This window comes from Aquarana catesbeiana, linkage group LG13 (genome assembly GCF_042186555.1).
Source record: "Aquarana catesbeiana isolate 2022-GZ linkage group LG13, ASM4218655v1, whole genome shotgun sequence".
Classification (NCBI taxonomy): domain Eukaryota; kingdom Metazoa; phylum Chordata; class Amphibia; order Anura; family Ranidae; genus Aquarana; species Aquarana catesbeiana.
The window spans coordinates 87,941,159-87,967,968 of record NC_133336.1 but is presented as its reverse complement, the minus strand read 5'-3'; the positions used below and the strand labels follow the sequence as shown (position 1 = coordinate 87,967,968).

Genomic DNA, 26,810 nt, shown 5'->3' with positions numbered 1-26,810 from the left:
ATGGTTTTATGTGAATAAAGGCGTTTAGATCTCAGTTTGGAGTGCAGCCATCCAGACTTTCCTTTCATTATCTCTTGGTCTGTTTTGTACAATGACAGTTCTCTGTAGGATCTTTCTACCTGGTATGAAGTATCCAATAGTAATGAAAAGGCTGACAGCCCTGTCACATAGGAGGGAGGGGCTTTTGTGGCTCAGTCTGTCCTCCAATGAGGGAGCGCTCTCTGTGTATAACTAGTGACAGGTGGGCGGGGCTCGGAGTTCGCGTTCTGCCCTCTTCATACCCCGCCGGGCCTCCGTAGCTGATCGGATCGCCGGTGAGAGGCGTGCGGGGCGGACATGGCGGAGACCGGGGGAGATCTGCGGTGCACGAGGGAGAGCCATGAGGAGGAACGGCTACAGGATGACTCCCTACCTACCGAGACCTCCATGGAGCAGGTAGGTGTGCTGAGCTGTGTGTAGTATACCGTGCACGTGTGTCACCCCCCGACCACTCCCCCCATACACCCTATGAGCGCCGAGGCCTCTTCTATAGAATGACTGCAGAGTGCTGGGCACACTCCCTGTAATGGGGGGACACCGCTATGTGCTGGGAGTTGTCAGTGATGGACATTACACAGAATGGATCACTGAGCTCACCATCAGCACACCTGTCCAGAGACATCATATAGACAGGAGGGGCTCCCCCACAGAGCTGACACTCAGACCCCTCTGTACATTGGGGTGTGAGGCTGGTAATCTCTATACACTCCATATACAATGTACTTCTTGAGGAAAGCCTATCAAAGATGCAGCTTGTAGGACCCTTTATTATTAATGTACTGCACCTAAAATACACCAAAATCACCTAAAATCCTATCGCCTGGTGTGTGGTCTGTGCAATGCATGTTACATATGGATTGTTACAATGGATCAGACTGGTTCACCCCTTTTTGTTTCTTTATTAACCCTTTCATGACTAAGCCTATTTTTGAAATTTGGTGTTTACAAGTTAAAATCCGTATTTTTTGCTAGAAAATTACTTAGAGTTCCCAAACATTTATATATAATTTTTTTAGCAGAGAATCTAGAGAATAAAATGGCGATTGTTGCAATTTTTTTTATCACACGGTATTTGTGCAGCTGTGTTTTAAACGCAAATTTTTGGAAAAGGGACACTTTCATGAATTTTAAAAAATCCAAACAGTAAAGTTACCCCAATTTTTTTTGTATAATGTGAAAGATGATGTTACGCCGAGTAAATAGATACCAAACATATCACCCTTTATAATTGCACGCACTCGTGGAATGGCGACAAACTATGGTACCTATGCATTTCCATAGGCGACGCTTTAAAAAATTTTTACGGTTACCAGGTTTGAGCTACAGAGGAGGTCTAGTGCTAGAATTATTGCTCTCGCTCTGACGATCGCGGCGATACCTCACATGTGTGGTTTGAACACCGTTTACATATGCGGGTGCGACCTTCGTATGCGTTTTCTTCGCTGCGCGAGCTCGCGGGGACAGGGGCACTTAAAAATTTTTTTTTTTTTAAATTTATTTTATTTATTTTTTTACTTTAAAATTGTGTTATAAAAAATTTTTTTTTTTTTTTTTTTTTTTTTACTTTTATTGCTATCACAAGGAATGTAAACAGTAATAGGTGGTGACAGGTACTCTTTATGGAGGGATGGGGGGTCTAAAAGACCCCCCATCCCTCCTTTACACTTCAAAGTATTCAGATCGCCGAAAACGGCGATTCTGAATACTGTGTACTTTTTTAAATTCGGCACCATTGGCAGCCGAGTAAACGGGAAGTGACGTCATGACGTCGCTTCCGCGTTTACAACAAGAAGGCTGGAACGAAGCTGCTCACAGCTTCGTTCCAGCCCGCCCCCAGCCGCCAAAGATTCCCAATTGGACACCGGGCCTCCCGATCGCACGGGAGGCCCGGTAACAGCGGCGGGAGGGGGGGGGTGTCCCCTCCCGCTCCTCCGGTATAACAACCGAGCGGCTTTTAGCCGCATCGGTTGTTATACACGGGTAGCCGATCGCCCGCTGGAAACAACGGTACCGGGATGATGCCTGCAGCTGCGGGCATCATCCCGGTATAACCCCGGAAAGCCGGGTACGCGTATGTGCGTACGGTCGGCGGGAAGGGGTTAATGTGTCACACAAGGACATTCCATTCAGCTCAATGCAGCATGTTGTGGTAGTGAGTTGCACACAGTATAGCAATGTATACATGATACATTAGTACACAAAACACCCCACCGCGCATGTATGGTGTGATCAGGAATCAGCCTTAGACAGCTCAGTAAAATGTGTAAAGGGGATGTAAAGGTAAAAATTTTTTCACCTTAATGCATTCTATGCATTAAGGTGAAAAAACTTTTGACAGTACCGCCGCCCCCAGGCCCCCCGTTTTACTTACCTGACGCCTCGAATCTTCGCTGCTCGTCCTCGTCGGCTTCATTGCAGCTCAGCCTGGTCGCTGATTGGCTGCAGTGGATGGATTGAAAGCAGCGCAGCCATTGGCTCGCGCTGCTGTCAATCACATCCGATGACGCGGCGCGCCGGGGGGCGGGGCCGAGTGATACAGCGAGCGGCTATAGCCGCCGGCTGTATCACGGGAGCGCGCCCGCAAGCACTCACCACCGTGCGAGGGAGCTCGCATGAAGGTGGTAAATGCTTGCGGGGAGGAGCTGAAACAGCCGCCGAGGGACCCCAGAAGACCAGGTTCGGGGCCACTCTGTGCAGAACGAGCTGCACAGTGAAGGTAAGTATAACATGTTTGTTATTTAAAAAAAAAATAAAAATAAATAACTTTACAACCCCTTTAATAAAAGATGTATTTCTAAATGCACAAAATATAACTTAATGCTCACATTTAATAACACCAGGGGTTGTAGATCCGGTGAATATCTGAATTCCTCCTGGGGGAATCGGGGGATATATAGATAGATCTATATATCTCTCTATCTATCTCTATTATAATTTTTTTTTCCCACGGGAGAGAGTTGGATCATACTTTATTGGGGGCTTATAGGATTGTGTATATGGCAACACAGATGCAGGATGACCTTGGTTTTCAGTCTTTGTGAATGAAGGAAGACTGATTTTATTATGCACCTGCACTGCTACAATAAAACATAAGGGTGTACTCAGAGGTGAACACTCAATATGTCGCAGTCACGTTAAAAATCGCTGATCGCCGCCATTACTAGTAAAAAAAAAAAAAAAAAAAAAAATTAATAATAAAAATGCCATAAAACTATCCCCTATTTTGTAAACGCTATAACTTTTGCGCAAATTGTCGCTATTTTTTTGTTTATAGCGCAAAAAATAAAAACAGCAGAGGTGATCAAACACCACCAAAAGAAAGCTCTATTTGTGGGGGAAAAAAAAAGTCAATCTTGTTTGGGAGCCACGTCGCAGGACCGCGCAATTGTCAGTTAAAGCGATGCCGAATCGCAAAAAAACGCACTGGTCAGGAAGGGGGTAAATTCTTCCGGGGCTGAAGTGGTTAGGAGCAGTTCAGACGAAGATTGCACAAAGCGAGGTCCATAAAGACACGGATGAGCCCATTTGGGGTGAAGGTCCTGACCTCAACCCGATAGAACACCTTTGAAATGGGAGCAGAGACTGTGAGCCAGGCCTTCTCGTCCACATCAGTGCCTGATCTCACAAATGTGCTTCTGGAAGAATGGTCAAACATTCCCATAGACACACTCCTTAAACCTTGTGGGCAGCCTTCCTCGAAGAGTTGAACCTGTTATAGCTGCAAAGGGTGGGCCAAATGAGTTTTGAACCTTATGGACTAAGACTGGAATGCCAATATAGTTCATGTGCGTATAAAGGCAGGCGTCCCAATGCTCTTGACAGTATAGTGTATATTCCTATTCATTGTGCTGAGTGGATACTGATTTAGTGTCTTTAGAGTTGTGTGAGGTGTGTGTGGGTTTTTTTTTTTTTTTTTTTTTTTTCTCAAGCTGGGGTATGCCCCAAAACTCTGTTTTGTACCACCTACTTATTCTACGAAAATGTGATTTAGAAAAAGAATTTATAAGTACTCACACTATTGTAGGGAGCACTCCACTTATTTTCAAGTAATAGGAAACATTCCACTGACAGTACGTTTTTCATTGTCTGTCTTCCTTGCAATTATTATTTTTAATGTTTCATTACATTATTAATTAATTTTTTTCGTATAGAGCAGACCTGGTTTTAAAAACACAAATTATTTCATATTCTTATTGTGTTATTAATCTTCTATCCACAAGTTTCTGTTCACACCAATGTACCATGAGCTGTAAATATGATAATTACTAGCAGGGATCCCTAAGACCGGGGACTTATTTCAAAAGATCTCCCATGTTAAAACTGGTGAGACGTTCTCTATACCAGTAATTTCTAAAGTTAAAATGGAAGTTTTGGATTTTGCTTTTTTCAAGAATACTACTTACCTAAGTGGATGCAACATCAGTCCAATGCTGCATTTTGAGAAATTACTAAATGGTGCTTATTGTCCAAAAAGGACGAGTTATTGCCCACATCCCTGAACTAGATACATTGCAAACAGGGGGAGTTTTCCTCTAAATGGGACAGTACTCCTCTACAGATCAAGACCATAAATATAAAAAAATATTTTATTTGAAAAAAGGTTAAAAGTAGGATATACAATAGAGTGTACAGGATGCAGATACAAAGATATGCAAAGATCCAATACAGTTGGAGACGACCACTGCTCTGTTGGAAAAATAAAGCAACAGACGACCCAACACGTTTTTGAGTTGGTGATATTTGTTTTCTTCAGGGGTAGGTGGTTAGACACAGGACGTAAATACGTCTATAATTGATAAGACCGGTATAAGAATATACGCATTGTGAAACAAGTATAACCTCAAAAATTCAGTCAATTTGTGAGTCCACTGACCATGAAACTTGCATAAAAATAAATCAATGATCTTGCATCCACGTTAAAACATTTGGAATAAATGCTGCTGCCTTAAGCCAACCAGTTCGGGTCCAGAGAAATGGGTAGACCCAGGAGAGGCAACCCAAGGCCCAGGATGGTCACTAACAGAGCGTGCTCCAACTTGGCCCCAATGGGAATACCCCACATATGGCCCAAAGCGATAAATGTCGCTAGAGACAAAAAAGGGGGAGGGGGGTATAAATATAGTATTAGGACCACAATGAGGGACCTTTGCATTAAAATGACTATACAAGTGTCTGTTCAGAACATTCATACCTAGCTTGTTTCTGGATAATGCAGGAACAGGAGAGGGCTAGAGGCCAGAAACGGCTAACTCCAGATGTTTGGAGTCCGTGTGCCCAGACGAAAGGTAAAGGGGCCTATGGAGGGGGAACATAAAGGATGCCATCAGGTCACGGAGCGATATGCATAAATTTACACCCTTGCGATGGTACCTATCTTTCAGTATCTATATGTATGTAGTATTAGTACCCCCCCCCCCCTCCAGTGTAACTGGCTAGTTCCCAAAGGAATACCTTGGTTAGGGCTTGGTTCAGGTGTAGTCCCATCTGACCTGGGTGTGCAGCCTAAAATGATATTGGAACGGACATCGTTTTTATGGGGTCCCGCGATGGCGGTGCACATCAAGTCACAGCAACCAGGAAAACCTTGCTCTACAACTCCCATCAAAGGATGCCGGACACGTTGTGGAGTGGCGTGAACGGCCCCTGTGTGCCAAGTGAGGGACCTACTGGGCGGGTGCTGTGGTGTACCAAATCATCCATACCCAGACCGGAATGGCTAAAAGGTATACACATCAGGAGAAAGGAAACAGAAAAACATACATTATTATAAACCCAGAATCATATAGATGTACAATGGTCCACAGAAAATGTCTAACTAGTTATATGCAGTATATACAGTGGGGACGGAAAGTATTCAGACCCCCTTAAATTTTTCACTCTTTGTAATATTGCAGCCATTTGCTAAAATCATTTTTAAGTATTTTTTTTTTTTTTTTTTTTTTTTCCCCCTCGTGTACACACAGCACCCCATTTTGTCAGAAAAACAGAATTGTTGACTTTTTTGCAGATTTATTAAAAAAGAAAAATGAAATATCACATGGTCCTAAGTATTCAGACCCTTTGCTGTGACACTCATATATTTAACTCTGGTGCTGTCCATTTCTTCTGATCATCCTTGATGGTTCTACACCTTCATTTGAGTTCAGCTGTGTTTGATTATACTGATCGGACTTGATTAGGAAAGCCACACACCTGTCTATATAAGACCTTACAGCTCACAGTGCATGTCAGAGCAAATGAAAATCATGAGGTCAAAGGAACTGACTGAAGAGCTTAGACATAATTGTGGCAAGGCACAGATCTGGCCAAGGTTGCAAAAAAATTTCTGCTGCACTTAAGGTTCCTAAGAGCACAGTGGCCTCCATAATCCTTAAATGGAAGACATTTTGGGATGACCAGAACCCTTCCTAGAGCTGGCTGTCTGGCCAAACTGAGCTATCGGGGGAGAAGAGCCTTGGTGAGAGAGGTAAAGAAGAACCCAAAGATCACTGTGGCTGAGCTCCAGAGATGCAGTTGAGAGATGGGAGAAAGTTGTAGAAAGTCAACCATCACTGCAGCCCTCCACCAGTCGGGGCTTTATGGCAGAGTGGCCCGCCGGAAGCCTCTCCTCAGTTCAAGACACACGAAAGCCCGCATGGAGTTTGCTAAAAAACACCTGAAGGACTCCAAGATGGTGAGAAATAAGATTCTCTGGTCTGATGAGACCAAGATAGAACTTTTTGGCCTTAATTCTAAGCGGTATGTGTGGAGAAAACCTGGCACTGCTCATCACCTGCCCAATATAGTCCCAACAGTGAAGCATGGTGGTAGCATCATGCGGTCGGGGTGTTTTTCAGCTGCAGGGACAGGACGACTGGTTGCAATCGAGGGAAAGATGAATGCGGCCAAGTACGGGGATATCCTGGACGAAAACCTTCTCCGGAGTGCTCAGGACCTCCGACTGGGCCGAAGGTTTACCTTCCAACAAGACAATGACCCTAAGCACACAGCTAAAATAACGAAGAAGTGGCTTCACAACAACTCCGTGACTATTCTTGAATGGCCCAGCCAGAGCCCTGACTTAAACCCAATTGAGCATCTCTGGAGAGACCTAAAAATGGCTGTCCACCGTTTACCATCCAACCTGACAGAACTGGAGAGGATCTGCAAGGAGGAATGGCAGAGGATCCCCAAATCCAGGTGTGAAAAACTTGTTGCATCTTTCCCAAAAAGACTCATGGCTGTATTAGATCAAAAGGGTGCTTCTTCTAAATACTGAGCAAAGGGTCTGAATACTTAGGACCATGTGATATTTCAGTTTTTTTTTTTTTCTTTTTTAATAAATCTGCAAAAATGTCAATTCTGTGTTTTTCTGTCAATATGGGGTGCTGTGTGTACATTTTAATGAGGGGGGGGGGGGGGAAGGAACTTAAATGATTTCAGCAAATGGCTGCAATATAACAGAGTGAAAGATTTAAGGGGGTCTGAATACTTTTCCGTCCCCACTGTATGTGAAAATTCTGACATTACTTGATAGAAATAGAGAGAGGAAGGAAAGACATGGGAAAGGGGGGGTGGGTTCAAGTTGCAAGATCAGATGGCAAATGCCAAAAACTGCAATAGAACGGCTTATATGTACATTCATTCTATGGAAAATATACATTTTCTGCAGAACTTAGTTTGATCATTTCCCTAGAAATCTCTTTGGGGTAATCTGGTTCCCATTGAGGTAAAACCTTCCAGGAAGGGTCTGAAGGAGATGGATCCATTGAGGCCAGGTGGTTTCGTCGCATTGAGGCTGAAGATCCATCCTTGTTCATGCTGTAGTAAAGTCTTGTTTCAATCCCCTCCCCGCATACCTGGATGTATGCGGTCAAGGATTAGGTAGGAGACCCTAGAGAAAACCCCATCATGTATATCGGTTACATGTCTTCCATGGGGGAAGACCAGGATTACAGGTCCTGATTGAAGTGATGTGGGCCTGACCATCCAACATATGGGGCCCCTCATGTTGGATGGTCAGGGGGGAAAGAGCTCCCCACATCCTCAAATCTAGCATGTGGCTGGGACTTTGGAGCATGACAACCTCAATCTGGGGCACTTTGTTTAGATATTTTTGTGTGAAAAACCTTTTAAAAGACGTTTTCTAGAGGTTTCATGTTAATGTTTTATACAAAAGAAATGTGCTAACCTTAGCATTTACAGCTGGGAAAACTACAATGGTTGCCCTGTCCTTTGTTATCAGATTATACACAGGGCGAGAGTGGCAGGATGCAGAGTGTGGGTGCTGATTCAATGGAGGCCATTCTTCTCCATTCTGTAAAGACGTAATTGTTCGTTCTGTGGCACTTTTTTTTTTTTTTTTTTTTTTTTTTATTAATAACCAACTATACACCATATCTACGAATTTTTGTTTTTTAATGAATCATTTTCATAGATAAATATTTTCATAGATAATGTTGAATTTCCATGTTGGATGACATTAAGACCCAGTCTCACCTGGGCATTTCATTTTGCGATGCTCCAACATGCTCAGGGAGAAAACAAAAATCAATGCCTCTCTCATGGTTAAAGGGTAACACCACTTTCTTGGGGGAAAAAATGGCATATACTGTACAAGCTACACAAGTCATATTGTAATTAAGAATGACCTTTCCTTTTCAATCTGCAGCGCTGAAATTATCTGTAAATGTGTACACCCCCCCCCCCAACACAATTTCCTGCGATTGGCTCACTGATTTTCTGCACTCTGATGCAAGTCAGATTTCTGGCATTCCCTGCAATAAAAATGTCATTTTTGGTGAGATACTCCCAATAGGAAATCACGTCCTAAAGGGATGAAGACCCTACAATTTTCCTCATTAGAGCTCTACAGGTGCAGCAGCTGACTGATAATTATGAAACCACTCCCATTAGATTCACTTTCCACATGGACACAGACAAACACAAGGGATTTCTTCAGAATAACAAAAGGTAGGAACCTGCAACAAAGTTTGTTAAAATCCTTGTAATGTACATTGAACACCCAGAGGGGAATTTTGTAAAAAAAAAAAAAAAAGTGGAGTTACACTTTAAAATCTCCATTTCAAAACTCCTGAGGTTTAAAAGTTTTGAAACCTGCTTTTGTAGCTCAAATTTGGAAGTGTGTGTGTGTTTGTTACAAAATTGTCATTAACAGGTTGTTTCTCTCTCAAAGCATATGCATACAACAAATTACACCCCAAAATACATTCTGCTACTCTTCCCGAGTATGGTGATACCACATGTGTGAGCCTTTTACACAGCTTGGCCACATACGGAGGCCCAACATCCAAGTAGCACCATCAGGCATTCTAGGAGCATAAATTGCATAATTTCATGGCAACCTATCATTTTTGAAGGCATGTACATGGCAAGAATTACAATCCAAAATAAATTCTATTGTGGATAGGGTAAAAAATATGACCTGTGCTTTTAGTAGTATCCAGAGGAGAGCACTGGTCCAGGCAGCAGGCAGGGATATGCTTACTGACAGTAATAGTAATTATCCAGGCAGCAGGCAGGAATATGGTCTATAGTCGGCACAAGGATATTGTCAGCACAGCACAGTCCATAGAAATTGTCCAGGCAGAGACAGCCAGCACAGCCATAATCTTGGTCCTGGTACACTGTTACCTGCAGACACTCATTGTACCGCTCTCCAGCCCTTCACAAACATACTGCCTCTTGCTGCAGCTAATTATTTGCATAGTCCAGGTAACGGTGTGGTCCGTTCATGCGGCAGGCAGAGGCATGATGGCAGTTAAGGCCCTTTCACACTGGGGTGGTTTGCAGGCGCTATTGCGCTAATAATAGCGCCTGCAAACCGACCCGAAAGTGCCGCTGCTTTGTCTCCAGTGTGAAAGCCCCGGAGCTTTCACACTTCGGAGCGGTGTATTCACCGCTCCTGCCCATTGAAATCAATGGGACAGCGTGGCTATACCGCCTCTGCAGAGGCACTTTGCGGTGGTTTTTAACCCTTTCTCGGCCGCTAGTGGGGGGGGGGGTGTAAAACCACCCTGCTAGCAGCCGAATACCGACGGTAAAGCGCCGCTTACAATAGCGGCGCTTTACTGCCGACCCCGCCCATGTGTGAAAGGGGCCTAAGTCAGCAGCAGGCTGAGGGCCGCAATCAGGTAAGACCTGTGCACAAGGGTAGAAGCTTCGACCCACCCAAGTTTCTATGAAGCCTTCGGACTCCAGACCCTGAAATTCTGAAACCCGGAGAAAACAAAAAAAATTGTTTTCTCCATCCGGAAAAACAATTCTGGAGCCCCTCACATGTGAGACCCCTGTGTACTACAGTAGCAGGGCAACAGATCAGTCCAAGCAGTAGGCAAAAGCATAGTCCGTAAAACAGGCCAGGGTCCGTTCACGTGCAAGCGGTAGGCAGTAGCGTAGTTGATAAAACAGGCCAGGGTCAGTTCACATGGAGGCAGTCCAAACGGTAGGTAGAGGCATAGTTAAAAAACAGGCCAGGGTCAGTTCACATGGAAGGCAGTGGCATGGTTATTTGGGGAAGCATGGAAAATGGTCAGCACAGATGATGAAAATGGGGAAATGGTTAAAAATATTGGCTAATATTTTAGGGATGTATGATAAAGTTTGAAGCATTCAACAATGCAAAGGCTAGGTTGGGAGGGACACTGGGGACAATGGTAGCTGGTATCCTTTAGAAATCCTCTTTTGGTGCTCACGCGACTTTGAGCGAAGGTGTTCTGGGGGGGTCCATGGTGATGAGGGACGTAACAACTTCTTCTTCTACGAATTGTAGGAAGGGGGCGGGGCTTTCCGTGGATTTGGTGTAGACTACGTATGAATTATAATAGCCAAATGGATGAGATAAGTTGCTACCACCTTGTACCAGAATCGGGACCTTATCGACAAATGGGGCTGAATCATTTGATCATTGAAATCCATAACCCTCCCCCGTAGAGATTATAATCTTGGACACATACTGGCTTTTCAATGGGACCTCGTCTTCTTTGAACCTCAATTGTAGTGTCGTCATGGATGGTGGACATCATGTGCACATCCCTTTTTATCCTTCAACCTCAAGGCCAGCACTTTGTTGCATCTCAATGCTGCTCTTTCCTCCCTTTGCAGCTTTTTGTTTGCTAGAGATTGTGGGAAGCCCTTCCTACTTTTTCTGGAGCATCCGCAGGCCAGGGTTTTTGCAATGTATAGGTGTTTGAAAAGGGGCAGGCCAGTGTAGAAATTGTCAAGGTATATGTGATATCCTTTGTTCAGAAGTGGGTATGCCAAGTCCCATACAATCTTTCCAGTTGTGCCCATGTAGGCCAGGCACACAGGCGGCTGGAGCTGGTAATCTTTTCCTTCATATTTGCGGAACGCGTACAAATATCCCGTTGCCCTCTCACAGAGCTTGTATAATTTTACTCCATATCTGGCCCTTTTGCTAGGAATATATTGTTTTATTCCTAGCCGGCCTGAAAAGGGTACCAGGGACTCATCAACACATATATTCTGATCGGGGACAAAGAGTTCTGCACATTGTTGAGTTAGATGAGCCAATCAGTATACACATTGATTGTTGATTGCATAGGTCATACGTACACATATAAAGTAATACATAGTAAATTGATGTATTAATAGGTCTCAATGAGTGGATCTAAACAATTCATAGTAATACATGATAGATTCATTATCAAAAATATATGATAAGATAATACACTGATAGGTACTGATTTGGCAAGATCAAAACATTTCGTATCAATACATAATGGGTTCAATATTATACATTATTCTAACCTGGGTATGTAGACCCCAATAATAGCAAAAGCAATGGTGGATTGGTTCATTTAAAATAGAATATGGTATGGTATAGATATTGAGCATGAATACTGTGACAACGCATCATAGGAAAGCTCTACGCGTTTCGTGGTTATACCACTCATCAGGAGCAGATGCAGGATTGAGGGGTATCTATAATGAAATTTACCAAATGAGTATAATAAAAAAATGTAAAAACATAAAGGGGAAAGGGGGAACTCAAAAGGTCCCGAGCAGTCTCGCCTATCTGTAGTATAAGGGTATGAGTGTAGATGGTATCACAGGTGAAAGACCTTATAGAGAACGTCATCCCTGGAAGCTGAGATGGGAAACCTCGAGGCACGGCAAAGGATCGATAACAATAATAGATTTGAAAGTAGGGAATCCCAATTTGCAGCTGTGGTATGTATAGTTAGTGTTTTATATGAATCGTATTGTAGCTAATTCCCAGGGATATCTGTAGGGATCAATGGGTAAAAAATAATAAAAAAGGATAAACCAGTTCAACTGGGGAGAAACTCCCAAAGGTAGGGTGTATAGGAAGGTAACCAAGTGGGTGAAACGGGAGAGGTGTTGAAATAGAATAAGGTAAGGGGATGTGGTTAAAACATAATTTGGTGTGAAATGGGTATAATATAGCATAAGTACCTGCAAAAATATGTGTAGATAATTAATCCAAAAAGCCGTGCAGCAGTGGATGTCTTGCAAGTGCTTGTTTACATTAGCATCTCCCCATTCTTCCTCACCGTGAGACTATCACGGGTATCCCCGTGGACACCGGGTCCGCGGGACCCGTGTTCAGTTACGGAGCTTCCGGGGGTGCCCGCATGCCGCCTCTTAAAGGGCAACGTATAGGTACGTTAATCTGCCTGTACGTGCCCTTCTGCCGCAGTATATCTGAGTGAGGCACTCGGGAAGCGGTTAACAAACACTGTAAATAGCTGGTTGTTAAAGAGCGGGCGTACTTGACCTGCGGAAGATTTACCCCCTTCATGACTAGGCCATTTTTTTTGCGATACGGCTCTGCGTTAATTTAACTGACAATTGCGCGGTCGTGTGATACTGTGCCCAAATGTGTCCTTCCTTTTTTTTTTTTTTTTTTTTTTTTTTTTTTTTTTTATCGCATTTCTTTATCAATTTTAGGGCAATATGTATTCTCCTACATATTTTGGTACAAAAGTAATCCCAATAGGCGTATATTGATTGGCTTGCATAAAAGTTAGTGTCTACAAACTGTTGGATATTTTTATTTAATTTTACTAGTAATAGCGGCGATTATTGACTTATAGCAGGACTGTGATATTGCAGTGGACATTCCGACACTGACACTTTTTGGTAACCAGTGACACTAATACACTGATCGGTGCTAAAAATATGCTCTGTCACTGTGCTAATGACACTGGCTGGGAAGGGGTTAACATCAGGGGCGACTAAAAGGGTTAAAGTGATTGTAAAGAAATCATTTATTTTTTTTTATTTAATTGTTATTTTTAAACAAAAAAAAAAAAAAAAAACTTGTTTATACTTGCCTGCTCTGTGTAACGGTTTTACACAGAACAGCCCAGATCCTTCTCTTCTCGGGTCCCTCTTCTGCACTCCTGGCACCTCCCTCCCTGTTGAGTGCCTCCACAGCAAAACACTTGCGATGGGGGCACCCGAGCTGAATCACAGCTCCGTGTGTTCATCCAGACATGGACCCGTCGCCTGGCCCCAGAAGGGGAGTCCCAAGCAGCCGAGACACTGCTGCAACATCGCTGGATCTTGATGGGGCTCAGGTAAATATTAGGAGGTGTTGAAGTGGGCTGCTGCACACAGACTTTATCTTGAAGTTGTAAAGGCAGAAGGTTTTTCCCTCCCCGTCTTTCAGGACAGCCACAATTGAGAAACCTTGGCTCCTCCTCTTCCTAGGAAACGCTGCGCCAGCCCACAAAATTTTTACTTTCCCCTGCCAGACTACAGTTTGTGTTTCCTCTGGATGGGGAGACACTGTTTGGGAACCTGGCCAAAACAATCGGAGACTGTGGCTTGTAAAGCCCTGTAAGGGAGGCCGGGGAGCTCCCAGGGACGTGGTGAGGTACATACCTGACTGCACTGTTTGCCACCCCATCTTCACTGAGTGCGGGCGAAAGATCCGGGGGCCCATCATCGCATTCACAGGAATGCAGCAGGGAAACGGCTCCGCTCTCCCTGTACACAGGTGCAGGCCGCATTTGGAAGCAGGCGTGATGGGTGACGTCATTTCCGTCGGAGGGCGGATGTTTCTATTTGACCCGCAACTTCAGGTTCTAGGTTGCGGAGCTGATAAAGGGCCGGGCATGGACTTTAGAGGAGTCGGGAACATGGCACATGCAGCGTGAGACTGCACAGCAGCAACCACCAGCGCAGGCATGTCTGAAGCTGACACCCAGACAGGTGCACACCGATGCTAGCTCCAGCCATCCGAAGGTAAGAATTCCCTGGGGAAGGGTACTCTATCTAGAATTTCTCCCCTCCACGGCTGGTTCCTAGTAGTGGGGAGGAGGCTCAGATCCTTGCCTTTTTAAAAGGTCTAGTGCACTCCCCAGGTTGTAACCTTTTATACAAGGGGGGGGAGGTGATGTTTATATTTTTCCTGTGAAAAAATAATGGGCACGGCGCCTAATATGAACGTGCACTCTCAGAAACTGATGCTGCTCCTAAAATTAGTAAATACTAATAGACAATATACAAAACAATAAAGGGCGCATCAATAGTACAATAAATATCGTGTTACCTCAATCATGTAAATAAAGTGCATCAGTGTATATAAGGTAAATTAAATCATATATGACCAATAAAGTGAAATATAGTGCAAAAAAGTTCAGTGTATCTTATGAATATGAGAATCTTCTCAAATCCAATCCCCACATTATAAAGTGCAAATACTATCTTACTCGTGCTTCACCCAATGTGGTATATCAAAGCGCTCACCAGACAGTGGCCACAGAGTGACCCTCAGGCATGGAAAAGAGCAAATGGTTTCATCAGAAGTGGCTATCGGGATATCCTGGCTTGAAAAATATCAATGCAGAAGGACTCTACTCACAGGACAGCAGGAGTGTGGAATATGTAACTTCTTGAACCTGCGCCTTGGTGCCTCGATTCACCATCCAAATCTGAAGAGTGGCTCCCCATGAAAGCCACAAAGGCTCAAATAGTGTAAAAACGTCTTTATTCCATATAGGTAAAACCTTTACATCCAGACAAATATGTAGGGTACAGGACAAGAAACAGACCAGGCTGCAGCTATGGAGGAAAAGCAGAGACCAAATCGGTACCTTTAAACTATTGCGGGTACTCTGTGTATGTCTCGGCGTGCACTCCAGCTGATGCCAGGAACGGAGGACTCGTTGCTGCATGTCGAGCCTCCCTTTCAATATATTTCATACTCTGCCACAGCAGAGGGAACTACCGGGGCCTCCGGGGAGGAGTCTAGGGAAGAGCCTGATAGTACAACTTCTTGTTCCCAGGAGTAAGGGGGAGAGGACCGGGATGGGGAGTCCAGGAAACCCTCAAGACATAAACTGTCCCTGGAAGAGGTTGGGAACCTCTTGGGGTAATTTACACCGCCCTTGGAATTCAGGCGGACAAGAAACCCCTGACACTCCTTGACCAGATGTACAGGGGCATGGGGGAACAGTTTTCCCAGGCCATGATGTCCTGGTAGACACACAGTAAAGGAGTGGCAGAATCCTGAACGGAACCCCCCCCCCCCCCTTTTTTTATTTTTTCTTTAATTTTTTTTTTTCTCTAGGTCTTTGAAAAGAATGTTCCCGTTTTCAGAAGATCCGTCGTCCATCTGGAATAAAAGTCCCAAACTGGACGCTACCTTCTCCCATGTCTCCAGACATACAGATCTGGCTTTTGCGGATATGGGAGCTCTAGCAGATACGATGGATAAAAAAAGGATTCCCTTCTAAAGAAAACCTGGGAATCAACCATAGGAAATCTGAAACCAGAAATGGCGGTCACAGTGGTGGCCCGTAACCTGGAGCATTGGCTTTCCCAAATTCAAGCTCATATTGAAGTGGGAACAGCCAAGGAAACTATTGTCATCTTTTCTCACTATTTTGCTATATAGTGAATGCATCTGCAGAATCTGTCCGCATGTCGACCAGAACTGCGGCTCTAGCCAACTCAGCCAGAAGAGCCCTCTGGCTAAAAACGTGGCCAGGTGATAGTACCTCTAAAGTTAAACTGTGCGGGATCCCATTGACGGGATATTTTACTTTTCGTCCCTGGTCTATAAGCTAGACCGCACAGTTGGACAAAAATAAATCCTTCCTATTTAAGCGCAACCCCCCAGCCTGGGGGGGGGGGGGGAGATGAAGAACTTGGGCCAAAGGGGCAAGGGCGGAGGAGGAGGAGGAGGTGTGTGTGTGTTTGTGTGTGTTTTTTTTGTTTTCCCTCCTGAACAGCCCCGAAAAAGCCAATGACGTTCCAAACATGGTGGGAGGAAAACTGGGGGCGGTCTCCTCAAGTCAATTTATCTTGGGGATCGTAAAGAGGGGGTACCGCCTGGAATTTACAAGACCACCCCCGCGAAGACTCCTCATCGCACACCTTCTAAGGTGTGCGGAGAAGGCCGAGGCCCTAGTGGGGGCATTAAAGGAATTGGAGGAACAAAACATAATACGCAGAGTTCCCAAGGGGGTTTTACTCGCACATATTTGTTGTACAAAAACCCTCATGAAAATACAGACCGATTCTGAACCTAAAACCCCTGAACCAGTCTGTATCCCACAAAAGGTTCTATATGAAATCTATCTTCATGGTCAGAGGCTCACTAACCCAGAATTGTTACATGGTGTCTCTAGGTCTCAAGGACGCCTACCTACACGTCCCTATTGCAGAAGCTTTCCAGAAGTTTCTTTTGTCTAGTGGTGAACATAGGAGAGATAATCAATCTACAGTTTCAAGTACTTCCATTTGGCCTATTCTCGTCCCCCCGAATCTTCACAAAGGTCATGGCAGAAGCCATGGCCTTTCTGTGACTCAGAGTCTCAATTATAACTTATCTGGACGACCTGCTTCTATTCGCAGCATCTCCAGAACAGCTAACCAGAAATCTGGAAATGACGAAGGATGTTCTTACAGGTCTGGGGTGGTTGCTGAACCTGGAAAAGTCTAGCTTGATTCCATCTCAGTGCATCACCTACCTAGGATACCTGCTGGACTCCACCCAGTTGAGTTTTTCTCCCGGCAGAGAAGTTACAAAAATTGGACAAGGTAGTGGCCTCTCTCCAAAACAACCAGCAGGTCTCTAGAAGGGCAGCAATGTCTACTAACGTTAACTATCCCAGCTGTTCAGTGGGCAGGGCTACATTTTCATTCCCTCCAATCCTAAAAACATGGGACCACAGCCAGGAGTCGGACACCTTTTAGTATACGTACCACCTCGGGTAAAAAAAGGCCCTCTGGTGGTGGAGGAAAATCGTGAACCTGTCGCAGGGTCATCTGTGGCTCATCCCGGTCTCCAGGGTGGTAACCACAGACACAAGCGGCAAAGGCTGGGGTGCATACTTGGGAACCCTACTGGCACAAGGCACATGAAGGAACTGAAAGCTGTCGGATAGGCACTCGGGTCCTTCAGGAAGGAATTTCAAGGCCATCACAATCAAGTGCGCTCGGACAATTCCTCCGTGGTCGCTTATGTAAACAAGCAAGGCGGCTTGAGGAGCAGATTCCTGTTGTTCCTAGCAACAAATGTCCTAAGTTTGGTCGAGACTAACGTACTCTCCCTATCGGCGGAGTTTCTAAAAGGGGGGGGTGGGAGGAATGTGGTGGCGGACTTTCTCTGCAGAAAGCAGCAGAGAGCGGGCGATTGGATCCTCAACCAGGAAGTCTTCAATCTCATAACCATAAGATGGAGACCCCCGGAGGTGGACCTCTTCGCATCAAGGGACAACGCAAAATCCCTGTTTCTTCTCCTTTAAACAAGTGGGAAGATGCACTAGGGATGGATGCGCTAAAACAGAGCTGGCGTTTCAAAAGATGCTATTCCTTCCTGCCACCAGTCTTACTACCAGCAGTGCAGAGAAAATGTCAAACGGAGAACACCTCTCTGATCATGGTGGCACCACATTGGCCCAGAAGGTCCTGGTTCGCGGTCCTCAAACGGTTAGCAGTAGAACCTCCTTGGTTCCTACCACTCCAGGAGGTTCGTCCCCAGGTACATCGATGGAACTTGGCAGCCTGGCTACTGAGGAAGGATTATTAAAAACCAAGGGATTCTCAAGCTGATATCCACTCCTCAATAGCAGAAAGACGTGCTGGATCTACCAAAAGGTCTGGGTTCGCTTTTAAGGAATGGTGCACAGGAAACTCCAAGGTGCAGAGTCTCATAGCAGTTTTGGAGTTTTTGCAGGGCAGATAAAGGCTTAGCCATGAGCATAGGTGTCGTTAAGGTGTGGCTATTGGGGCTGGAGCCCCAAATGTGGGGCCAATAGCCCCAAGTGTCTAAACTGGCCCTCCAGCAGTGTGTAGACTCTGTAGAGAAAGGATAGACAGCGGCATCTGTTGATTCTACCTCTGTTATCCGGCTGTTGCGGTGCCGCCCACTGCACTGACTGTTGCCGGTGGAGCCGCAAAGTGATATGTCACCTGCCCTGAGGAAAGCGGCAGATCAGAACTCCGGCGCGGCAACACCCCCTTCTCCCTCCAGAGTAACGCTGTGTTAAGCAGCCAGCCCAGCAGCAGGAGAATAGAATAACGGCTGGGAGTGGGACAGAAGAGCAGATTAAATCCTTTTTTTTTTTTTTTTTTTTTTTTTTCTTCCCCTTTTTTTTCTTATTTTTGGATCAGGTAGTTTTCAAAACTGATCCGGCATTCTTGCCTAAAGTGGCTTCAAAGTTTTATAGAAGCCAGGAGATGGTCTTACCCACTTTCTGCCCTAATCCCTCAGGAGAAAGGGAATTTAAATTTCACATCTTAGATGTAAGGAGATGTATCCTGCAGTACTTGGAACTGATGAAAGCAGTAAGAGTCCAGATTCTTTGTACCCCTTTCTTTCCCCAGAAAATAAAACAAAGCATCCTAACGCACTATTGCCAGATGGCTCAAGGTAACAATTGGTCAGGCCTATACGTTGGCAGGGAAAGGGGTTCCTGTGGGTATAAAAGCACTCTACTAGGGCTATTGCAGCTTCTCAAGCGGAAAGGGCTGGAGTGACGCCAGAGCAAATTTGCAAAGCAGCAATGTGGTCCAACTCGCCACCTTTTTGTAAGACATTTACAGGGTGGACCTGGTGTCAGCAAATGAGCAAGCCTTTGGGCGAAAGGTTTTGCAAGCTGTAGTCCCACCCTAAGTGGTAAGTGCTCATCTATCCTCTCAATTGTGGCTGTCCTGAAAGACGGGGTGGAAAAATTAAAGTTACTCTTACTGGTAACGTCCTTTTCCAGTAGTCTTTCAGGACAGCACTAGTTGCCCACCCAAATTTTTGGGGGGGGTCTTGAGGAAGACCTCAACACAGGCACTGTAGTAATATGTGAGGATATGTTAATGTGTCTCCCCAGCTGGCCGGAGGTACTCTTAGAAAAAAAAATGAAGTCTGGCAGGAGGAAGTGGAAATTTTATGGGCTGGCGCAGTGTTTCCTAGGAAGGAAAGATGAGATAGACTTCTGTGTGTAACAGCTTCCCCAGCACTACCCTAATTACTTACGTGAGCCCCATCTCTCTCCAGCGATGTCCACAAATGTCTAAGCCATCAAGGAAACTCCTCACAATTGGCTGAGACACAGCAGCAGTGCCATTGGCTCCTGCAGCTGACAGTCAGCCAATCGGAAGAAAGGGGGCGGGGCCAGGTCGGGCTCCGTGTCTGAAGGGATACGCGGAGCTGACTCAGGTCAGGTGCCCCCATAAAAACCTGCTGGCTGAGGGGGCATTTGATAGGAGAGGGGCCAGGAGCAGCGAAGAGGGACCCAAGAAGAGGATCCAGGCTGCTCTGTGCAAAACCAACTGCACAGAGGAAGTATAGTGTGTGTGTGTGTGTGTGTGTGTGTGTGTGTTTGTTTGTCTTTTTTTTTTTTTCCTCCAAATTCATAATTCGGCACTTATAGATGTTATGTTAAATTCATGGCAAGCTTGCAAAACCTATTTTGGTTTTATGATTAGTCATGATAAATGGTATGTGTGAATGACCTTGATCAAACATTCAGTGAAATATATCCTCGTCTAAGGCTGAGTTAGTAATAAGTTTCTGGTGTATGAGTATGACATTTATAAGGTATCTCTTGTATAGAATGTCATGAGAGAACAAAAAGACACGTGTCTACGTAGCTGAAGGAATAATACATTGTGGTTTTATATCCTGTTAAGCTTAGTGTAGTCTGTCATATTAACCACTTGCCGACCGCCGCACGACTATATACGTCGGCAGAATGGCACGGGCAGGCAAAAGGACTTACAGGTACGTCCTTGCCTGCCCGCGGGTGGGGGGGTCCGATCGGACCCCCGGTGCCTGCGGCGGTCGGCAAATCTCCCCCGGCGATCGGTGGTGAGGGGGAGGCCATCCATTCGTGGCCCCCCCCCCCCCCCTCGCGATCGCTCCCAGCCAATGGGATCATTTCCCTCCCTCTGTATTGTACACAGAGGCAGAGGAAATGATGTCATCTCTCCTCGGCTCGGTAATTTCCGTTCCGGGCCGAGGAGAGAAGACTGTAATGTGAGTGCACCAACACTACACACACAGTAGAACATGCCAGGCACACAAAACACCCCGATTTCCCCCCCCCCGTCACAAACTGACACCAAGCAGGTTTTTTTTTTTTTTTCTGATTACTGCATTGGTGTCAGTTTGTGACAGTTACAGTGTTAGGGCAGTGAGTGTTAGGCCCCCTTTAGGTCTAGGATACCCCCCTAATAAAGTTTTAACCCCTTGATCACCCCCCGTCACCAGTGTCGCTAAGCGATCATTTTTCTGATCGCTGTATTAGTGTCGCTGGTGACGCTAGTTAGGGACGTAAATATTTAGGTTCGCCGTCAGCGTTTTATAGCGACAGGGACCCCCATATACTATCTAATAAATGTTTTAACCCCTTGATTGCCCCCTAGTTAACCCTTTCACCACTGATCACCGTATAACCGTTACGGGTGACGCTGGTTAGTTCGTTTATTTTTTATAGTGTCAGGGCACCCGCCGTTTATTACCGAATAAAGGTTTAGCCCCCTGATCGCCCGGCGGTGATATGCGTCGCCCCAGGCAGCGTCAGATTAGCGCCAGTACCGATAACACCCACGCATGCAGCATACGCCTCCCTTAGTGGTATAGTATCTGATCGGATCAATATCTGATCCGTTCAGATCTATACTAGCGTCCCCAGCAGTTTAGGGTTCCCAAAAACGCAGTGTTAGCGAGATCAGCCCAGATACCTGCTAGCACCTGCGTTTTGCCCCTCCGCCCGGCCCAGCCCAGCCCATCCAAGTGCAGTATCGATCACTGTCACAAAACACTAAACGCATAACTGCAGCGTTCGCAGAGTCAGGCCTGATCCCTGCGATCGCTAACAGTTTTTTTTGGTAGCGTTTTGGTGAACTGGCAAGCACCAGCCCCAGGCAGCGTCAGGTTAGTGCCAGTAGCGCTAACACCCACGCACGCACCGTACACCTCCCTTAGTGGTATAGTATCTGAACTGATCAATATCTGATCTGATCCGATCAGATCTATACTGGCGTCCCCAGCAGTTTAGGGTTCCCAAAAACGCAGTGTTAGTGGGATCAGCCCAGATACCTGCTAGCACCTGCGTTTTGCCCCTCCGCCTGGCCCAGCCCACCCAAGTGCAGTATCGATCGATCACTGTCACTTACAAAACACTAAACGCATAACTGCAGCGTTCGCAGAGTCAGGCCTGATCCCTGCGATCGCTAACAGTTTTTTTGGTAGCGTTTTGGTGAACTGGCAAGCGCCAGCGGCCTAGTACACCCCGGTCGTAGTCAAACCAGCACTGCAGTAACACTTGGTGACGTGGCGAGTCCCATAAGTGCAGTTCAAGCTGGTGAGGTGGCAAGCACAAATAGTGTCCCGCTGCCACCAAAAAGACAAACACAGGCCTGTCGTGCCCATAATGCCCTTCCTGCTGCATTCGCCAATCCTAATTGGGAACCCACCACTTCTGCAGCGCCCGTACTTCCCCCATTCACATCCCCAACCAAATGCAGTCGGCTGCATGAGAGGCATTTTTATGTCCTCCCGAGTACCCCTACCCAACGAACCCCCCCAAAAAAGATGTTGTGTCTGCAGCAAACGCAGATATAGGCGTGACACCCGCTATTATTGTCCCTCCTGTCCTGACAATCCTGGTCTTTGCATTGGTGAATGTTTTGAACGCTACCATTCACTAGTTGAGTATTAGCGTAGGGTACAGCATTGCACAGACTAGGCACACTTTCACAGGGTCTCCCAAGATGCCATCGCATTTTGAGAGACCCGAACCTGGAACCGGTTACAGTTATAAAAGTTACAGTTACAAAAAAAGTGTAAAAAAAAAAAAAAAAAAAAAACACAAACAAAAATATAAAATAAAAAATAATAGTTGTCGTTTTATTGTTCTCTCTCTATTCTCTCTCTCTCTCTCTCTCTATTCTCTCTATTGTTCTGCTCTTTTTTTTACTGTATTCTATTCTGCAATGTTTTATTGTTATCATGTTTTATCATGTTTGCTTTTCAGGTATGCAATTTTTTATACTTTACCGTTTTACTGTGCTTTATTGTTAACCATTTTTTTGTCTTCAGGTACACCATTCACGACTTGAGTGGTTATACCAGAATGATGCTTGCAGGTTTAGGTATCATCTTGGTATCATTCTTTTCAGCCAGCGGTCGGCTTTCATGTAAAAGCAATCCTAGCGGCTAATTAGCCTCTAGACTGCTTTTACAAGCAGTGGGAGAGAATGCCCCCCCCCACCGTCTTCCGTGTTTTTCTCTGGCTCTCCTGTCTCAACAGGGAACCTGAGAATGCAGCCGGTGATTCAGCCAGCTGACCATAGAGCTGATCAGAGACCAGAGTGGCTCCAAACATCTCTATGGCCTAAGAAACCGGAAGCTACGAGCATTTTATGACTTAGATTTCGCCGGATGTAAATAGCGCCATTGGGAAATTGGGGAAGCATTTTATCACACCGATCTTGGTGTGGTCAGATGCTTTGAGGGCAGAGGAGAAATCTAGGGTCTAATAGACCCCAATTTTTTCAAAAAAGAGTACCTGTCACTACCTATTGCTATCATAGGGGATATTTACATTCCCTGAGATAACAATAAAAATGATTAAAAAAAAAAAAAAAAAAATGAAAGGAACAGTTTTAAAATAAGATAAAAAAAGCAAAAAAAAAATAAAGAAAAAAAAAAAAAAAAAAAAAAGCACCCCTGTCCCCCCTGCTCTCGCGCTAAGGCGAACGCAAGTGTCGGTCTGGCGTCAAATGTAAACAGCAATTGCACCATGCATGTGAGGTATCACCCCGACGGTCAGATCGAGGGCAGTAATTTTAGCAGTAGACCTCCTCTGTAAATCTAAAGTGGTAACCTGTAAAGGCTTTTAAAAATGTATTTATTTTGTTGCCACTGCACGTTTGTGCGCAATTGTAAAGCATGTCATGTTTGGTATCCATGTACTCGGCCTAAGATCATCTTTTTTATCTCATCAAACATTTGGGCAATATAGTGTGTTTTAGTGCATTAAAATGTAAAAAAGTGTGTTTTTTCCCCAAAAAATGCGTTTGAAAAATCGCTGCGCAAATACTGTGTGAAAAAAAAAAAAATTAAACACCCACCATTTTAATCTGTAGGGCATTTGCTTTAAAAAAATATATAATGTGTGGGGGTTCAAAGTAATTTTCTTGCAAAAAAAAAAATAATTTTTTCATGTAATCAAAAAGTGTCAGAAAGGGCTTTGTCTTCAAGTGGTTAGAAGAGTGGGTGATGTGTGACATAAGCTTCTAAATGTTGTGCATAAAATGCCAGGACAGTTCAAACCCCCCCCCCCCCCCCAAATGACCCCATTTTGGAAAGTAGACACCCCAAGCTATTTGCTGAGAGGCATGTCGAGTCCATGGAATATTTTATATTGTGACACAAGTTGCGGGAAAGAGACACTTTTTTTTTTTTTTTTTTTTTGCACAAAGTTGTCACTAAATGATATATTGCTCAAACATGCCATGGGAATATGTGAAAATACATTCTGTTGCTTCTCCTGAGTACGGGGATACCACATGTGTGAGACTTTTTGGGAGCCTAGCCGCGTACGGGACCCCGAAAACCAAGCACCGCCTTCAGGCTTTCTAAGGGCGTAAATTTTTGATTTCACTCTTCACTGCCTATCACAGTCTCGGAGGCCATGGAATGCCCAGGTGGCACAAACCCCCCCAAATGACCCCATTTTGGAAAGTAGACACCCCAAGCTATTTGCTGAGAGGTATAGTGAGTATTTTGCAGACCTCACTTTTTGTCACAAAGTTTTGAAATTTAAAAAAAGAAAAAAAAAATATTTTTTTTTTTTTTTTTTGTCTTTCTTCATTTTCAAAAACAAATGAGAGCTGCAAAATACTCACCATGCCACCACACCTTGCCAAATAGCTTGGGTTGTCTACTTTCCAAAATGGGGTCATTTGGGGGGGGTTTGTGCCACCTGGGCATTCCATGACCCTCCGAAACTGTGATAGGCAGTGAAGAGTGAAATCCTGAAGGCGGTGATTGGTTTTCGGGGTCCCGTACGCGGCTAGGCTCCTAAAAAGTCCCACACATGTGGTATCCCCGTACTCAAGAGAAGCAGCAGAATGTATTTTGGGGTGCAATTCCACATATGCCCATGGCCTGTGTGAGCAATATATCATTTAGTGACAACTTTGTGCAAAAAAAAATAAATAAATAAATAAATTCACTTTCCCGCAACTTGTGTCAAAATATAAAATATTCCATGGACTCAACATGCCTCTCAGCAAATAGCTTGGGGTGTCTACTTTCCAAAATGGGGTCATTTGGGGGGGGGGGGGGTTGTGCCATCTGGGCATTTTATGGCCTTCAAAACTGTGATAGGTAGTGAGGAGTAAAATCAAAAATGTACGCCCTTAGAAATCCTGAAGGCAGTGATTGGTTTTCGGGGCCCCATATGCGGCTAGGCTCCTAAAAAAAAAAAAAGTCCCACACATGTGGTATCCCCATACTCGGGAGAAGCAGCTAAATGTATTTTGGGGTGCAATTCCACATATGCCCATGGCCTGTGTGAGCAATATATAATTTAGTGACAACTTTTTGTATTTTTTTTTTTTTTTGTCATTATTCAATCACTTGGGACAAAAAAAATGAATATTCAATGGGCTCAACATGCCTCTCAGCAATTTCCTTGGGGTGTCTACTTTCCAAAATGGGGTCATTTGTGGGGGTTTTGTACTGCCCTGCCATTTTAGCACCTCAAACGACCTAGGCAGTCCTAAATTAAAGGCTGTGTAAATTCCAGAAAATGTACCCTAGTTTGTAGGCGCTATAACTTTTGCGCAAACCAATAAATATACACTTATTGACTTTTTTTACCAAAGACATATGGCCAAATACATTTTGGCCTAAATGTATGACTAAAATTGAGTTTATTGGATTTTTTTTTAGAACATAAAGTAGAAAATATCATTTTTTTTCAAAATTTTCGGTCTTTTTCCATGTATAGCGCAAAAAATAAAAACGGCAGAGGTGATCAAATACCATCAAAAGAAAGCTCTATTTGTGGGAAGAAAAGGACGCAAATTTCGTTTGGTTACAGCATTGCATGACCGCGCAATTAGCAGTTAAAGCGATGCAGTGCCAAATTGTAAAAAGTGCTCTGGTCAGGAAGGGGGTAAATCCTTCCGGGGCTGAAGTGGTTAATAAGTATTAGTGTATATAGTTACTTTAATGTAGTTCAAGTTTGGTAATATGTGTTCATGTTGGTAGATGTTTTGGTTGTATGACATTACATGATCAGCATATTACTTCAAGTATAGCGTTACATGTGGGCTTGTCAATCAAATGCCATATATGACTCTGAGTTAGTACCTTCTCTTGTATAGACATATTGCTGAAGTTAGCAGAAATGAATGTGTGCCATACAAGGTTCAAAGTTTTTGTGAGGTTATGATGTTCACATGTAACATTATCTATATCTATCCTCCGTCTGCAGAATCGAACGATATGTTCTTCCGCTGACACCCGCTATCCCATAGGGATGCATGTATGTTCGTATTTCATCCGAAAACGAATGGATGAAATACGGACGTACCGTCTGACAGGGGCCAAAGACCCTTTGATAAGTTGGGACAACCGAATGCTCCCAGAAGTCTAAGAACGTCACTTCCTGCTTCTGGGGCTACACAAAACGGCATGGAAGACTAAACCCAGCTGCCATGAAGCACACATGCTTTCATAAGCTTATTACAGCTTTATGACTATTCTATTTCATATATTTTTGCATAGACTGACCTGTTATACTTTTTTTTTTTTTTTTTTATACGAGACTTTTTACAATTACTTTTAATGCTTAGAATACATTAAGATACAAAACCTTCTGCCTTTACAACCACTTTAACTGTGTGCCTAACCAGTGTTTATGTGAACTGTGAGGTGCTTTTCAGGGACACAAACTCCATCCCTTCCCTCCTGTCAGAATGGCGATCTGCCTTATTTACATAGGCAGATCGCAGTTCTGTCTCTCTGCCTGATGATCGGCGGATGCTGGAGGACATCATGTAAATACAGTGATAGTGAGCTGCTGGCTGTGCCCCTCACCCGGAATTGCAGGATCACGTGTGTGTGTGTATGTGTAATATATGTGATCCGGCACACAGCTGCCACCATGTAACAGTAAAACTGCTATAGGGTGGACAGGAAGCGGTTAACCACTAAATAGTATGGTTAAGGAGCGGGTGGCTGCCGTGTCCTTAGCAACCAATGAATCATCAGCTGTCAGTGGTATTTCCCCCCCCCCCCTCTCTGATAACTGAATGTG

At 44.7% G+C, this 26,810-nt stretch overlaps 1 protein-coding gene across 1 annotated transcript in view; it reads left to right on the top strand.

The window, feature by feature from the left end:
* The first annotated feature begins 261 nt into the window (after nt 1–261).
* FNTB (farnesyltransferase, CAAX box, subunit beta) overlaps nt 262–26,810 on the top strand; it is a 65,149-nt gene continuing 38,600 nt past the window's right edge. Inside the window, exon 1 of the mRNA XM_073610758.1 lies at nt 262–435. Within this exon, the coding sequence (XP_073466859.1) occupies nt 337–435 (99 nt within the window). The 5' untranslated portion in view covers nt 262–336. The remainder of the gene's footprint in view (nt 436–26,810) is intronic.